The following is a 16,290-nucleotide window of genomic DNA, read 5'->3' as shown; positions in this document are numbered from 1 at the left end:
GTGCTTCTTACCAGTTACACAGAATTTATATTAACAATGTTTGGAAGAGCACCACAGATAGAATCTTTCTTAAAAAATGTTGACTCAGATAATTTAGAAACATAATGGTCAATTTGTACATTGCTTTGCACTTGGAAAGAAATTTGCCCTCTCTTCCCAACCCCACCATCAACAAATTGGAGGATGATTTATGCCAGCAATTGAGGCTGTGCAACTGCATTTCTTGCATTACAGAAAATCTGCTCAGTGAGATCAGCACAACACCCCAAACATTTGTTTATGACAATCTTATTACAAGATTGTCTCGTGCTTGTGTGTTGTCTCAAGTGTGTGTGTTAAAACATTGCAATGACAAATATAGGATTAAATCTATTGCTCTGGAAAATGGACATAAGTAATAATTCACAGCTCTCCTGTTTCCTGCCATTCACGTTCTCTTCCTCTCTCTGCCCTCCCCTGCAAAAGGAGGAAAAAGGACTTGTAAAAATCCCAAACCATAAAATGGCAGATTCACAACATTCATAGATATTTCCTGAGTCAAGGGAAAAACTGCCAACAAAATGATTGTGCTTCAAAAAGTTATGATTTCTCAGCTTGGACTGGAGCTTTGGTGTTGCTGCTGTGCTCAGGCAGGAGCTGCTCAATGAGTCACTGATGTTTTACCAGAGGCTGAGAACACTCAGTTCAGCTGTACCTGTTTTGTGTAGGAAACCTGACCTCCCCTTTGGATATTAAATGAGCATGTTCTTCCTAAAATGAAGTTTAACAATTTTATGTCAGTATCCCAAATGCTGAATTTATTCTGAAGGTTCCTTCATATAGTCAATGCCCCTAAGCACATTTGGTGCAAAAGGCCCCCCAATTTTAAGAGCAATGTTTAGTACGTTGCATCATCATCTTTCTGAATCTACTGAAAAATGGCTGTTGTGACATTGTATAGAGATTTAAGTAATGCCTTGTTTCCTTTCTAGTCTAGTGTAAAAGCCAGATTGCAGATAATTTTCTATATAAGAAACAGACTTGTATTTTAATGTCCTTTTATACATTTAAGATAACCATCAGAATTTAAAGTTAAGATGAGAATAGTTGTACAGAGGAAATCATATTTCCATCTTAATAACTCTGGCAATAATTTCTCCTGCCCTGTTCATCCCCTGGCTCGTGCATTTGCACACACATCCCCAAGCTGAACTCATGCTTTTGCAGGGTACAAAAACTTGTGCTGGGTAAAGGTCACCTTGTCCTCTTAACTCCTGTGTTGTTGAACAGAGGCCCCAAGTTCAGCTCACAGGACAAGGAGATGCTATCTTTTCAGCAGAGGCATTTCTTTGTCAGTAGAGATCAGATTCAGCTGACTTTCAAACAGTAGTGTAATACTAATTCAGCAATTCACTGCAAGTCTTTTCAATGCATTCCCCCATATGCAATTCAAAGGGATTAACTGTTTTAATTAACCAAAACAATCTGTGTGTGTAAAATGTTGCCTTGGTGTATGTCTATATATGCTGTTCTATATTATTTATAAAAAACATTATAGTGAGTTAAAATAGGGCATGAATTACAGCATTCTTAAATTTGAGTTTTGCCTTTTGTTCTGCATGTGCATCATAGGTGTCTGCAGTTTTCTCAATTTAGGGGTGTGTGAATTCATGGATCAGGTTAGCTGCCTTTGGGAAAATTCAGAAAGGTTTAGTAAACTTGAAGCTCTGGAATGATGTTTGCTTCTGCATAGCTCTTGCTAAGGACCTGGTGCTGCATTTCTTTCCCATTCCTCAGGGATAAGGTTAACACAGTAAAAGCAGTTATTAATGCTGTTGATTGTTGATATTCCAGAAGGGCAACTCAGTGGCATCATCTTGGACTTCCCAGATGCTCTGGAGCTTGCACCTCCTATTTCAGAGAGACACTTTGTCTGGAGAGCTGCACTGAAACGTGCAAAGTGTGGGTGTGAGGTTCCTTTGGTTCCAAAGTACTTTCAATGGTTTTATGTGCTAATCCATATCAACACCTTCTGGAGGTTTTCAAAGTGAGAGTGTTAAATGGTAAACATCTAATAGATGGTGATGGTGTAAATTTTGTGTACTGCTGGAAGGTGCTTTGCAAACTCTTTCCTATCACATTTGTGCTCTGAAGTGTCAGTAGTACATAGAGAGTGAACCAGCTGACCTGTCATAAAACCTCAAGATTGCTCTATTTGATAAGTTTATGATCTTCAGGTCATTTTCTGTCTTTGATCCTTATCTTTTTTTAGTTGATAGGCTCCTTACTGTGCATTACTACATTGTATTATCCCCATTTTGAGATAATTAAATCAAGATAATAGCTTTTATGCTGGTTTAATTTTTTCCAGTATAGGTTTAGCTGCAGTGGCATGGTTCTGTGCACACAGGCAAACCACAAAGCAGATCTGTTCACCTGTGGTTTTAGCTCAGTACAGCAAATTGCAGGCAGGCTGCAGATTTGACTTCTGGCAGCAGGCAGCTTAGTTTATTTTAACTTTCCTACATGTGTTAGAATTTATTGGATACATGCATTTATATACTCTGACAAGTAAATAAAATTAATTGATGCTGAATGTTTTTTGGCCTTTGATTGTTAATAAAGCAGCTAAGCCTGTGTTTGGCTGCAAATAAGACAAACAGAGACTAAGTCACATAAGGAGAAAGGGATCTGTCCCAAATGAGTAATTGGCATAAGATTACTAAAGTAAACTCCAAATAATTTTTCCTAAAATAAGAAATTGAGCATGGTCTCTAAATCTTTGCTGGGCAGTTAGTAGAAAAACAACAGGCTTGGTGAACTTGGCATAATTTCAATGCAAAATTTTGCATAGGGCAAACTGGTTTTGACATAGTGAAGTACTAGAGAGCAAGTTTTGGAATGAGAGAAGTTTGTTCTCTTTCAAAGAGTGAACAAATTATTAAGGCACAACTCTAACTTCAGTTTCTGCTCACATTTGATTTCCTTTGAGTTTCAAATAATGCCTGCCAGCTTCCACCCTCAGAACAGCACAGCTACCTCTAAGTCCTCGTGTTTCTTCTAACTTTTCTATTAGTACCTCAGTTCAAATTGCTTTTCCTCCCTCTCACATGAGGATAAGCCTATTTTTTCTCTGCTCAACAGGAATCAGAACCAGCATTCCAGATTCTGAAGACTAGGGTGAAAAGACAGGAGAAGGGTGGCTGTGCTTCATGTGTGCTGTAACTCAGTTGCATGTTGATGGAGCAAATGATAATGCTGCACTCAGTTGTAGGGAGAATTGTTTCTGACCATATTGGTAGGTCCTTTGGATCTTTCCTGACTAACTTTGGTTCCTAATGTTGATTTTGGCTAGATGGTTATCTTTAAGTTAAATGTCAGTATCTAGAAGCAGAACTGACATCTTAAAATAATGTGATTGTTGTGGCAAAATCAGGTTTATAAAAGTTCAAGAGGAAACCCTAAAGTTTGAAGGCTACATCATGGCAATTAAGATCTCTGTTTAATAAAAGAAGATAAGGTTAATATGAGTAAAGTTGTTTTTTAAAGCTCCATTTGTTTTTTGGCTGCCATATCTGTGCCTTTAAATGAGGTTTTCAGTGAAGTAGCACAAAATCAGTCACCTTTTTCTTCTAGAATTTTTAACATAGTTTTTTAAGCAGAAATTGAGACTTGCATGAGAATGTCTGGTTTTGTCCTGATTTACCCCATGCAACATTGAAACCCATCCAGTGTCAGCCAGATGTGGCTGACAGGAAGTGTCATTTCATGGAAGTGAGTGGGAAGCAGAGAGATGTTTCATAGTCCATTGCCACTGGATGGAAAACTTGGATTTTAAGGTCAGCCTTGATCAGGTAACCCACAAATGTTTTAACTTACACATAAATGTACATGAAATAAAAATAATTCATGGCTGTGAGTACCTAATTTCTTATTATAATACAGGATGCAGTTATTAATTAATATTTATAATATTTAATTTATTTCATATACATTTCACTGTTAAGCAAGTATTTTGCTCTTGATTGACTCCCATTTATTTGAGGGAAATATGCAATATTTTATTATCATAATTAACTTCTGTTTAATACTTTTTTTTTCTAATACCAAGCTTTCAAACTCTTCTCTCGTTACTTGATAAAATGCTGCAAACTTTACAATTTTTCACTTTACACGTTACACTGCTCAGCTTTACAATTTTTATAGATGTTGAGGGATTTTTAGGGCAATAGGACACTGATTAAACAAAGCAATACCTTACTTAATATAAGGTGTATAAACCCCACAAGTTTTCAATTTTAACTACAATGATTGAGAAGGTATTAAACCTTTTTCTGGGATCTGGGACATCATGCCTGATCTGCTGGTGACTGCACTTGTCAGTTTACTTCCTCATTAAAAAAATGTTTGAATAATAAGACTGAATTTGTCTAGTTTGGGCTTGATGCCATGTACATCCCTTGGCTAACCTGAGGAACAAATTGTTTTCAGAAAATAAGGAAACAAACAAATAGCAGAGTGATGATGAACAGTGGTTATCACAGTTAATTTTTCTAAACTGTTAGTTATCAGTCAGGGATCAAAGCTGCTTTAATGCATTTATTAATTCAGCTGCTTTTATTGAACAAGTTCATGAACTATGGAGTGATGCTGTTAGTTCAACTGGTTGGTTATTGCATATTTTAATTTACCCCTTCACTTGAGGTCACAGATATGTTCAGTGGCTGCTTTTCCTCTAAAAGAAGAAAGGCCAACAGTTGCAATACATACACTCTCTAGTTCTGTAATCTCATTTTTGTAAGAACCTGTGAAACTGATTATTTGTCATTCTGGGAGTTGTATATATATGTATATATATATTTTAAAAAAATATATATATATTTATATTTATATATATATTTATATACATGCATATATTTTAGTGTAGATGTGGGTGTGAACATCTGTTAAGACAGATGAAAACATTGGAGTTTAAATATGTGAATTGATGGTGTGCTTTAAGTGTACTGAACACACGCACACACACATATTATGGCCACTCTTTTAAGAGACCACTTTGTGGCTATAGCAGCCAAGGTAAGCAAAATGAAATTGCATCCTGTGACCTTTAAAAGAGGTTTCACCATTTTCTGAGTTTGTTTATCAAATATTATTAATGCAGAAAAAGAGATGGGAAGAAAAAACCCAGCAAGTAAATAAATCAAACATTTTGCTGTTAAACTAGGTAAGATTTTTCTGTTCAAACTTATGGTACATCTTCAACCATATTCTACCCTATAAGAAATAATTGCTTGTTTAATTGTATTTTATTTTTTTCAGGGATTTAATATTGGTTTTAGTTTTAAAATTGGCTATCTTAATTTTTCCTATACATTTTTTTGATCTCATGTGACATAAATGTTAACATTCAGTACTGTCATGTTGCCTGTAAGTTTTTGTGATAGTTTGTAACATCCAGGAAATTTTTTGGGAAAACTTCTCTAAGGATATAAGTCAGCCATAGTTTACAGATCTCTGCATTATATTCTTCTTCTAACTTTAGAAACCAAGTCAGGGTGCAGAAGAAAAGAGGATTCTGGGTGTGACAGGCAGGGAACAGGACCCTGATGGGCTTTGGTCATGTCTAAGTACAAAGGACTGAATATTTTAAGCATGGTGAAATTGTGTATAACCACAGCTTGTGCAGTTCTTTGATTTACTTAGATCTGTCTTAGTTATCTATTCTGTAGCCTGTGGAAAAGTCTTTTTCAGGACTTTATTAATTGGGTGTTTAAAAAGAAAAATTATTCATTTGCCTTCTCAAAGCACAGGTATTTCTGGATTAGATTTCAGATGTTTATCACCTGTTAAATTAAATGGATTGTTAAGGATCTGGAACATTGGTTTGCTCTCTAGTGGTACATTTTTCTAAATTCAGCTGTTCTCAAAGTTTGCTTATTTCAAATAAATATAAAGAGAAAAATGGAAGGACAAAAAAAGGGAATCTTTTTCAGCATTAATTAACCAAGGCAAATTCAGGGAAGGGCAACAGAGCTGGGGAAGGGTCTGGAGCACAGGTCTGATGAGGAGCTGCAGGGGGAGCTGGGGGTGCTCAGCCTGGGGAAAAGGAGGCTCAGAGGGGACTTTACCACTCCATGGAAGGTGGTTGCAGCCAGGTGGGGATCACCTCTTCTCTCAGGCAATGAGTGGCAGGATGAGGGGACACAGCCTCGAGGGGAGGTGCAGCTGGGACATCAGGAGGAATTTCTTCACAGGAAGGGTGATGAGACTCTGGAATGGGCTGCCCAGGGAGGTGCTGCTGTCGCCATCCCTGGAGATGCTCCAGAAGGAGCTGGACGTGGCACTCAGTGCTGTGTAATTGGCAAGGTGCTGTTCACTCAGAGGCTGAACTCAGTGATCTCAGAGATCTTTTCCAACCCTGTGATTCTGTAATTTAAATTCATCTTTCAATCTATGTATCCTTAGCAAGCTTACCATACCATCCATTTATTCTTAGGTAAGTTGTAAACTGCATGCTGCACATATAAAATAAAAAGTTATTGTAAAAAGCCCCCAACACAACAAACTCTTTCATTTTGTTATTTTTTATTAGACAACATTTTTTCCTTAGATGGAAAAAGGGATAAAGAAAGATGAAAGGTGTGTGTTTGTCTGACCAGAAGTGTAAATACAATCACATTTGTGGCTTTAGTGCTCTGTAATTACTTTTGGTACAGAATGCTTATGCTGTTAATACTTTGCTTGAAAAGTAGGTTAAAAGTCATGTGTTTGAAATGATTATCTACTTAGTCTAGTGACTCCTAATAATGTGCCTGTGTGCCTGTCAGAATGTTGAGCTGGGGAAGAAACACAGCAGTCACATTGCATTTTGCTGTAAATCTTCTGTGAAGTAGGAGAGTGGTTGAGGAGTATAAATGCTTTATCAATCAATATTGTGCTGCTTTCTGCCCCGAAAGCTCTAAATCTTAATTTTGATTTAATTCAAGACTTGGTCTGAAGTTGTGTGGATTTTATTAGAAAGGTCTTGCATAGGGAAAGCTCCTCCCTGCCTGAGCACTCTGAGGTTTCATTATCTCAGTACCATGGAATATGGAGGAGCTTCCATGTTCCCTGGCCTTGAGGAATGTGGAATGTGTTTTAATTTCATTTTTCCTAATGTAAGAGCCCACAATTTGTCAGATATCCAGGAGCTGTTGTCGTTATGCCTAGAACTCATACTTGCTCTTTAGAATGGTTGATACAGCAAACTTCTGCTGATAATTAAAAAATCTGGGGATTTTGGGGGGCAGAGGGAGGCAACTGTAATTCCTGTAAAAGCTCTCCCTGTCAGCATTAGAATGGATGAAAATGAATGAACCTGAGTGGGATGTGTGATTGTTGAGTTATTGTGTTTCTCTATTTGTGAAATTTGTGAATCACAATTTTATCTTAGAAATGAGGTGCAGACTCAACCGAGCACATACAATGCAAATGCATTGCTTGATATTTAGGTAAAATTTAATGTACAAAGCCAAGTGTTTGCCCATATGTGTATATGTCTTGTTGAACCAACTGGTTCTATTTTGGTGTGGAAGTGTTATACTGTATTAACCAAGGTATTGTGATTAAAACCCAAGTACTCTCTTTTTATATCATTTTAACGTGAATTCTGAATTGTGGGTTAGCATTTGCCTAAAGAAACTGTACATTCTGAATTGAGGTTGTGAAATAAAGCTCATGAGCTTGTAGCATTCCTGGCATTTAAGAGCATTTTTATCAGATTTCGTCCATTTAGGAGAAATGTTGGATTTTTTTTTAAGGAACTGAAATGATGAGTAGTAATGTGACAGAAATAGAAGGCAAATATTTCATGTTGGCATATGAAAATGGACAAAATTTTTCTCGTGTTCCTAATTAAGATAATGGAGTGATTTTTGCTTGGAAGAATGCTTGGTCAGAGGAACAAATAAAAGAAATTTGGTGGGTGGTGCGGGGTTGGAGAGAATTACATCCAGAAATTGGAAAGCAAGGACATTCTGTCATCTGAAAACTTAAATTGTCAAAGAATGTATGGAATTTTAGAAATGAAAATATTTAGTGACATCTTCAGTTTTGGCTATGAATAATAATAAACTGTTTGTGATTGAATAAGTTCTGGCAAGAAGATTATAGCCACTTGCAAAATATCATGAGCAACTGCAAGTTTATCTGCACTGCGCTGTTCTCTCTTTTTTTTTTTTTTTTTGTAACCTTAGTGGTTCCTAAGTGTGAGCGATTTTTTTTGAGAAATCTGAGCCAGTTTTCTGGTGAAGAAATATCTTTAAATTCCAGATTCACTAGGTCAGGCTGGAGATGACATTACAGATAATTTCAGCTGTAATGTTAGTGGGAATTCTGTAAGAAATTGAATTATATTAATATGAGGAGGACAGCCATTCTTTTGTCAAATCCATGATCTCTGTATTTGGAGAGATTGTAGATCAGCCACACTTTGATGTGGAAGGATCTTGTTCTTTCATCCACTTTACTATCTAAAATGTGCCACAGGGAGTATTTAATGTGGAACTGTGTCCTGTTAGACTGTTTTAAGAGAACTTTATTTTAGGTACATTGGTACAGGGTGAGTTTTAATAAACTGAATTACATCTAGAACCTTTAGGGAGTTGAGGCAACCATTGGAGTGTGCTCCTGTTACCTGATTTTGTTACCAGTTTCAAATGATGCAGTACTTTGCTGAAGCTCTGAGAAATGTTAACTTTTGGTAAAAATGCTAACATTTTGGTTTGAGTTTTCTTCCTCCTTATTAATTGAAGTGTTTCTATTTTCAAGGGAACGAAAGAAATTGAAGGTGAAGAGGAGTCTGGTTTAATTCAGCCTGCAGAAGTATTTGCTCCTAAAAGTCTGGTGCTGGTGTCCAGATTAGATTATCCAGAAATTTTCAGGGTAAAGAACTTGCAATTGCTATTTACAATATATCAGCAGAAAAATCTGGTTTTAAATGAGTAACAATGACTGTACTTTTGATTTAAAATATCTCACCCAGGATTGATTTGGGAATTTAAAAGCAAAAGTAGCTTTAGATTGAACTAGATCAAATTCAACATCTGGAACAGTAAACAGTCCCTGTAGGTTCAAGTAGTGCCTCTTTACCCTCCAAGCTGTTTTAAAGCTATACAGAAGGAGTGGGAGAGATTTTTCTGGGCTCAGTGTACTCTGTAATGAAAGGAGTTATTAGCACAAAAGCAGACAATATTTGACTAACTATATAGTGGTAAATTAACAGTGAAAATCTAGTTCTCCTCCTTATATAAAGCAAAATGTCTGAGCCTCTTCCAGACCAAATTAAGATGCATGACCAAGATTTAGGACCTTGGATTACTTTCAGCTGGTGAAATATGACTTATCTGAGATAAATGAAAAGCTTAAATTTCTCCTAAGCTAATACATATGAACAGAACCAAATAAAGTTCAGTTTACAGATGAAGGGAGGAAATCATTCAGCAGTTGTCTGTAGGCATAAAGGATGACTGCTCCATGTGAGATTAAATGTCCTTGGAGCCCAGGATTTTGTCTCTCATAGTGGCCCTTGGCAAGTGCAAAGCAAAGTGGGTAAGAGTAGGGCAGGCTGTAGAAATAATTCTGCAAAATGCTTTCCTCATTCAATGTGAATAATAGTTAAATGACATCCTGAACCAGAGGTGTTGTTTCTGTGGATTTTTCTGTAATTAGTTCACTTTCTTAACATTCATATTTTACAACAACCCATGGCACAGAATTTCACTGTTTAACTATGTGTGATATGAAAAGTTACTGTTGGAATTATTTCTGAGAAGAGAACTACTAAAATATTTGATGATTTATCAAAGTTGAAACAGTTAAAAGGCAAAAGATGCTGTGGAGGAGTTATTTCCTTTTGTCCAAAAGCTTCTTAGAATGTCACGTTGATCTGGATTGAATTATTAGTAAAAATGCTAAAGCTGTATCTGTGATTTCTCAACCAAAATTTGATCCATTAATAAAATATGTGGAAATAGTAATATACTATTAATATAAAATAGATTTACATTGATATAACAAAATTAAGGATGAAAGTTAGATAACATATGGAATTATTAGTGATTAATACTGGTCTTAAAATGAGCCTCAGAAGCTCTTTGATTAATCAGTGTTCTACCCTGGAAACCAGTCAGGTTTTAGTCCATTAGAGTTCAAAGCACAGATGAAACTGTGTTGATTTTTATCCTTTTTAACAGTAACTTCTAATAAACTTATAACAAAAAAAGCAAAAACATTATACTTAGAATAGAATTTCTTTTAAAAAACCATGCATCCCTTGCAAGTAGCCAAGCTATTTTTTTTTTAATGAATTATTGCCTCTGTGGCAAATTACATTGGTTGGAGGGTACTTCACTGCACTAGTAACTATTAAGAACTTATTTTTTTCAAGATCATATACATAGATCTTTGAACAGTTTGACCTATATTGCAGTCTGATATACTTTGTCAACCTTTCTAGGCTTGCCTTGGTTTGATCTACACCGTGTATGTGGACAGCCTGAATGTGTCACTGGAGACTCTCATTGCAAATCTCTGTTCATGCCTTGTCCCTGCTTCTGGAGGGTCTCAGGTAAATGGGGAGGGGGGCTAGGGGAGGAAAGGGTATTTTTCCAGCTAATTTAATTTATGAAGAAAACAAAAAATAAATTCTTGAGATATTTTTGAAGAAAAAAAGATCATAGTTCAGCTGAGTGCTTTCCCTGTGGCCTGTGAGTGCTTTCCCTGTGGCCTGTCTTCTAAAGACAGCAAAAATTCCATTCCAGGATAAGGTCAAAGGGTTAATTTTGTCACTGAGTTGGCTTTTACAGGGCACATTAACAAATTAAGCAGTTTGTATAAGTTTAGTTTTTAAATAATAAAGTGTTCAAGAATACTTTTGCTTGCTACAGAAATTTTTTTAAAGGCTTTTTTTTTTTACCATTTTCTAACATAAGCTTCATATCTGTTCATTTATGCATGTTTGTTCCTTGATGGAATTTAGGATTCCACTGTCATTTCTTTGATAACTCATTTAAATTTCTATTTTCATTATTTGTTTTTTAAATGGTAAAAAGTAACTCAAATGGGGTTTCCTCAGAGGAATTAAATATTGCAAATTGCCCATGCTTTCAAAAATTAAAGTTTTCTAGCGAGCAGACTTCTTTCTGCTTTTCAGTTGTGCTTTCTGTGAGCAGAAAGCCAGGTTTATTTCTTAATTTACTTTTTATAAAATATTCCTATATATTTGTGAGGCTTTGGTAAGCCAGTCGAGTCTTTCTGTGTTTGGTTTTTGCTTTATGCTGTGACCCTGATGGGAAATTATGGTCCTTACTATGAAACATGCCAGAAAACTACATGTGCAGATGGCAGCATTTTAAAGTCAACTACATACACAGCTTCCTACTCAACCTATGGGTTTTTCAACCCTCTTGAAATCCTACAACTTCCTAATTCTGTTCTAGTTTTGCCCTAGCCCTGGCTGCTGTGGGACTCTCTTAGTGCAGAAAGTGTCAGAGTGTTCTGTCAGCTTGGTCAGGCTCTGCCCTGCTGCTCTCCAGGCTGCCACATCTCTGCTTTTCTATCCTTATTTTTAGGTTTGAAGGGGAGTAATCAGATTTTATCTCCTCATCAGAAATCCTCTTTTCCAGTGATATTTGAGTCTCTTATTTTTGGTTTTGGTGATCCACTAAAACTTCTGGCTGTGCTTCTATCCTCTCTTTTTTCTCCCTGTCCATGAATGCAGCTTTTCTCTGTGGCTTTGCTCTGTTAGAAGAGGAAGGAAAAGTCTTGCTGCTGTGGTTGTTCTTCCTTCTGCTTTCTCTCTTCAAATAAAATGCTCACTCATTTCCAGCTTAAATTTGCTACTGTCAAACTGTCATTTAAATCAGAAATTAAGTGTTTCTCCTTTTTTAAGCTTTATGCTTGCAGGACTGAAGGTGAATTATAGTGAATCATATCTTATAGGGTGGGAACACTCTTGTAGCATTTATTTCCAGAAGCAATCATCTGTGAAATGGGTTACTGACCTGCATCCAGGCCTGCTGCTGCAGTGCAGGGGCAGAGCATCTCTGCTACAGCTCAGGGACTTGTTTGGGTTTACTGGGGAGATTTTTAAATATATTTTTAAATACCTGCTGTGCAGCAGGCAGAGCTTGCTGCCTTCCTGCATTCCCCACCTTTGCTGCCATGCAGAGTGAAGATTTACACACAGAAATGCCCCCCAGCCCATGGGAGTCTGGTTAGAGGGAGCTGCTTGGCATCACTCACTGCCTGAGTGCCATGTGGATTTGCTCACAGGAAAGTGAGGGTGTTTTGCAATTGCAGAGCTGTTTGGGATGTGATACTCAAGTGCACTCCTTTCCCTCCCATTTCCTGCCTCCCTCCAGGGAGTGTTCTTGTGCTGGAAAGGTAACTGAGCTCTAATTGTACTTTAATGTGCAGAGCAGGAGCACAGGAATAGCACAAGTGCCCTCTTCAGTACCCACATGTCACAAGGATGTTCATACTCACTACACACCTGAGGATGGTAGAGAGCAAAGAAATTCAGTTAGTAGTACTGTACCTTTTTCTGATTTAAATGGATTTTAAACCTTTTTATTCCCTGGGAGATTTTTTTATTGTATTATTAGAAATGTTTTATTGTATTAATAGAAATGTACTGTTAACTGCCTTCAAAGCCTCAACTATTTGACTAAGTCAGTGTAAATGCAAGGGAGACTTTATCATGCTGGACATTCAAGGGGACATATCACTGTGCCCAAATTATATTTCAGATCTCTATTTGACTTTAAATTTCTGTATACAAAAGAAATAATTTTTGCAGTGTGACTCACTTGTCTGTATGATGACAGCTTGTTCAATCTATATAAATTAATTTTTAAAAAATTCTTTCTACAGAAATTGTTTTCTTTAGGAGCTGGAGACAGACAGCTGATACAGACTCCTCTACATGATAGCCTTCCTGTTACAGGCACCAGTGTGGCTCTTCTCTTTCAGCAACTGGGTATGTCTAGTCCTGCTTTGAAAAAAACCTATTTTTCTAAATTATAAAATGAGGTCTTTTCTGTTCTAATTCAATTCTAATCATGTGCCAAGAAAACTGCATGGTAAATATTAATTTCTTTTGAATGAAAGAATGACTGACTGTGCTCTTACCCCCTAATCAGACATTCAGAGAACCTTTTTGTGCAGCCTGCCTGTGGTAAGTTATCTCCAGTATCAGAGAAGCATGGAATTGTTTGGGTTGGAAGGAACCTTTAAAGGTCATCTAGTCCAATCCCACCATGTAGTATCTGTAAGTTACTGGGGGCAGAAGTGAGCGTGGCCCCTATGCAATCACTAAAACATTCCTGTAAAAAGATTCCCTGCTCCCCTCCCCTTGGATACTGTACAAACTCCAGAGAACACCAGGGAGCTTTGTAAAAAAGCTGGTGAGACCAAAAAGTTCCTATAGTGCTGTTGTTATCTGTTACTCCCAATCTTTCAAGAAGATGCTCTAACACAACCCTCACCAAATGTTTTCTTGTTCATTACAATTACAATGCTGCATCACTTACCTGGGGATCTCAGTACTGGTCTTGTCTGCCATTAAATCCTGACACTTTTAGTCTTCATTCCATTGGTTTGTGAAGGGACTTTGAATCATAAACTTGTATCAGCACTGGATAAGGGCACAATTAATAATCTTTTCTGATCCTGTGAACCTCAGTTTTACTCTCAAGCAATCAAATGGCCTCAGGATATGTGTTGTCATCCATTCTTCACTCAAGGCAGTAAGAATGGATGGAAACCAGAAAAACATTAGTAAACAGCACTAAGCTTATGTCACAGAAAGCAGTATCAGATCTGATGAGCTCAATGCCCTCTCCTACTAGGATGATTTAATTGTATCCTTCCAAAAAGAATATTATTCCAAAAGGAAGATTTTAGTTTTTTTAAATAGTAGTTTAAATAAAAGAAAAATTGTGGCTAAAATGGTATATAGGTGCTACTTAACTGCTCACTGAAGTTTTACCTGGCTTATTATGTCAAGATTCATTAGGATTGCTCTGATCAGATTGCAGGCAATGTTTTGAATGTGGACAGACCTAACTAATTTTTCCCCTAATTTTTCTCCTTTTCTGAAGACATAAAATGTGGTGTGAGGTACCATAAATGCAGCAGGTTACACCATGTGGTGTGGTATGTTGTTCTGTAAGTGTAGTGTATGTGATAACTGATTTGAGGCAGCTTTTTAATCAGTTCCGGTGAAGGTTGCTATAAATGCACAATTCCAAAAATGTCAAAGAAATGGAGGCTTTCAGTTAGTTCTTAGGTAATTATCCTGTCTTCTGGCACTTGGCTTTTGTGTGGCAAATTGGGATTGGCCTGTTTTGTCACAGGATCAGGCTGAGGAAACCAATGAGGACAAATCTGAAAAGTCATTGTATGCATCAGATTTATAGAGGGAAGCCATGAAGATGGAGTGGAAATGTAAATATATGGAAGAGAAAACTGAGGCCAATCTTTTTCTCTTGTCTTACTGAGAGCATATTTTGCAGGGCAAGTTTTTAAAATTCCTCTTGTTGTGTATAGAAAGGAATAATAAAGGAATAACATATGAGAATTTAGCATTTCTTTCCAACACATACGGTTTAATTTAATGTTGTTAACCACATGTTATTAGAGGGTTAATATATACAGATGGATGTCATGTAAATTCCTAAATCCACTGTAGCAGAGTAGTGAAGAGTTTGGAGTTTAACCAGGACTAGATTCTTGTGCTAGCAGTCAAAAATCTTTTACCTCTATATTTTGAATTTGTGTCGTTTCTTATTAGCTCCCGTACACTTTTCAATAGCTATACCCCCAATTTACTCTTTGTCTGCCATCTCATCCTTCTTTTCCCATAGTCCATTAGTGTTTTTGCTGTCTGCTTTTTGTGGTTTTGCTGCTCTTCTGCCTTATTTTGTCCTCCTGACTTCCAGTAAATGTTTGGAGGTTTTGTCTTTCTGGCTTTTTGGTGCCTTGTAAGAAGTATGAGTCAGTAAGCCTGTGTTCACCAGATGTCCTTTCCAGGGCACATAAGGATATGAAGATCAGCAGAAGGAGGGGAAGAGAAAGGGAGATAAGGAAGGAAAACTCAGTGCTCAGTTTTCTGGTTAGTGATGCTTCAACTGGCCTGAAGAAGGGAGAGACTGAAGAAAGTGCATGGTTATAAAACTTGGCAGATCTTGTCACGAGAAGTTTATAGGCTTACATCCTGTTTCCCTGAAGGGGATCATGCAAGCTCCTGGACAAAAAGAAGAGTTGTCTCCCTTCTTTTCTGTTGCAGCAGAACTTTGTCTTTTACAAGACTGTAAGAGCAAGCAGGAATAGTTTATATAATGGCCTTGTGTGGGCCCTCTTGTTGATTCTCCCTATTTTTTGGGGTGGCAAGAATGGTACAGCTGCCTGGGAATGGGCCTGGTATTAGTTAAGGAATGTGCAAATAAGTTGGCAGGTAGATTTTTTTAAAGCAAGTACTTGAACACTTTGTAACAAAGGCTGATTTTCCCACCTCCTAGTTCTGACCACTGATTTTTTTTGTTTCTTTGTGTTTTGGGGGGGTTGTTTGGGTTTTCTTCCCATATGTGCCTCAGTTGCCAGTTGATGTATCTAAGTATCTGGGGATACAGCACAATGGTAGAATTGTCTTGTGTCTCAAAGGACACAGATTAGAAAATATTTGTGTTTTCATAGTGTACCTCACTTTCCAGAACAGCAGAAAATTCCATTCCCATGTAGGTGGTGGGCTGTCATCATGTTCTTAGTGCCAAGGCTTGTTAATTCCAAGTTTCTGTCTGGATTTACTAAAAAAAAAGTTTTAATACAGCTACACGTGCCTGTTTGCAATGGCTGTTAACTGTAAGAGGAGGACCAGAAAATATGAACAGACTGTTTTAAATAAATTCTCATTTATTCTCACCTTTCATGTACTCTTATGAAGAGGTAAAGGCAGTAGATCCAGAAGAGTGTGGTAGAACCCACTGGCTCATCCCTTTGAGAAAGTTTATTTTCCTAAGATAAGGCCTAATTCTTTCTGCTGGAGATCACAGCTGAACTTGTCAGAGGTTTTTGTGCTTTTTGGAACAATATTCACACTTGCTCTGTTTCTCTTGCCTGGTTGGAACAGCAGCTTTATGTGTATTTGTCTCTACAACCTGGGCTAAAGCTTTCTAGTACTTTTTTTTTCCAGTTCTTCAGTGGCAGCTGTTGTCCCATCCAGTCTCGTGTTCAGGACACAAATATTGAGCAGAGCATTTGTACAATAACGAC

General features: G+C 37.2%; 1 protein-coding gene across 6 annotated transcripts in view; it reads left to right on the top strand.

The window, feature by feature from the left end:
- Nucleotides 1–16,290, top strand: part of SBF2 (SET binding factor 2) — a 232,184-nt gene that overhangs the window by 102,804 nt on the left and 113,090 nt on the right. For all 6 annotated transcript variants that reach the window (XM_071427963.1, XM_071427961.1, XM_071427965.1 and 3 more), the window contains exons 4-6: nt 8,788–8,901; nt 10,475–10,585; nt 12,892–12,997. In XM_071427963.1, the coding sequence (XP_071284064.1) occupies nt 8,788–8,901; nt 10,475–10,585; nt 12,892–12,997 (331 nt within the window). The remainder of the gene's footprint in view (nt 1–8,787; nt 8,902–10,474; nt 10,586–12,891; nt 12,998–16,290) is intronic.

This window comes from Agelaius tricolor, unplaced genomic scaffold, assembly GCF_023055355.1.
Source record: "Agelaius tricolor isolate 1412-34295 unplaced genomic scaffold, bAgeTri1.0.p SCAF_5, whole genome shotgun sequence".
Taxonomy (NCBI): domain Eukaryota; kingdom Metazoa; phylum Chordata; class Aves; order Passeriformes; family Icteridae; genus Agelaius; species Agelaius tricolor.
The sequence above is the reverse complement of the archived record's forward strand: the minus strand, read 5'-3'. Positions and strand labels throughout refer to the sequence as shown.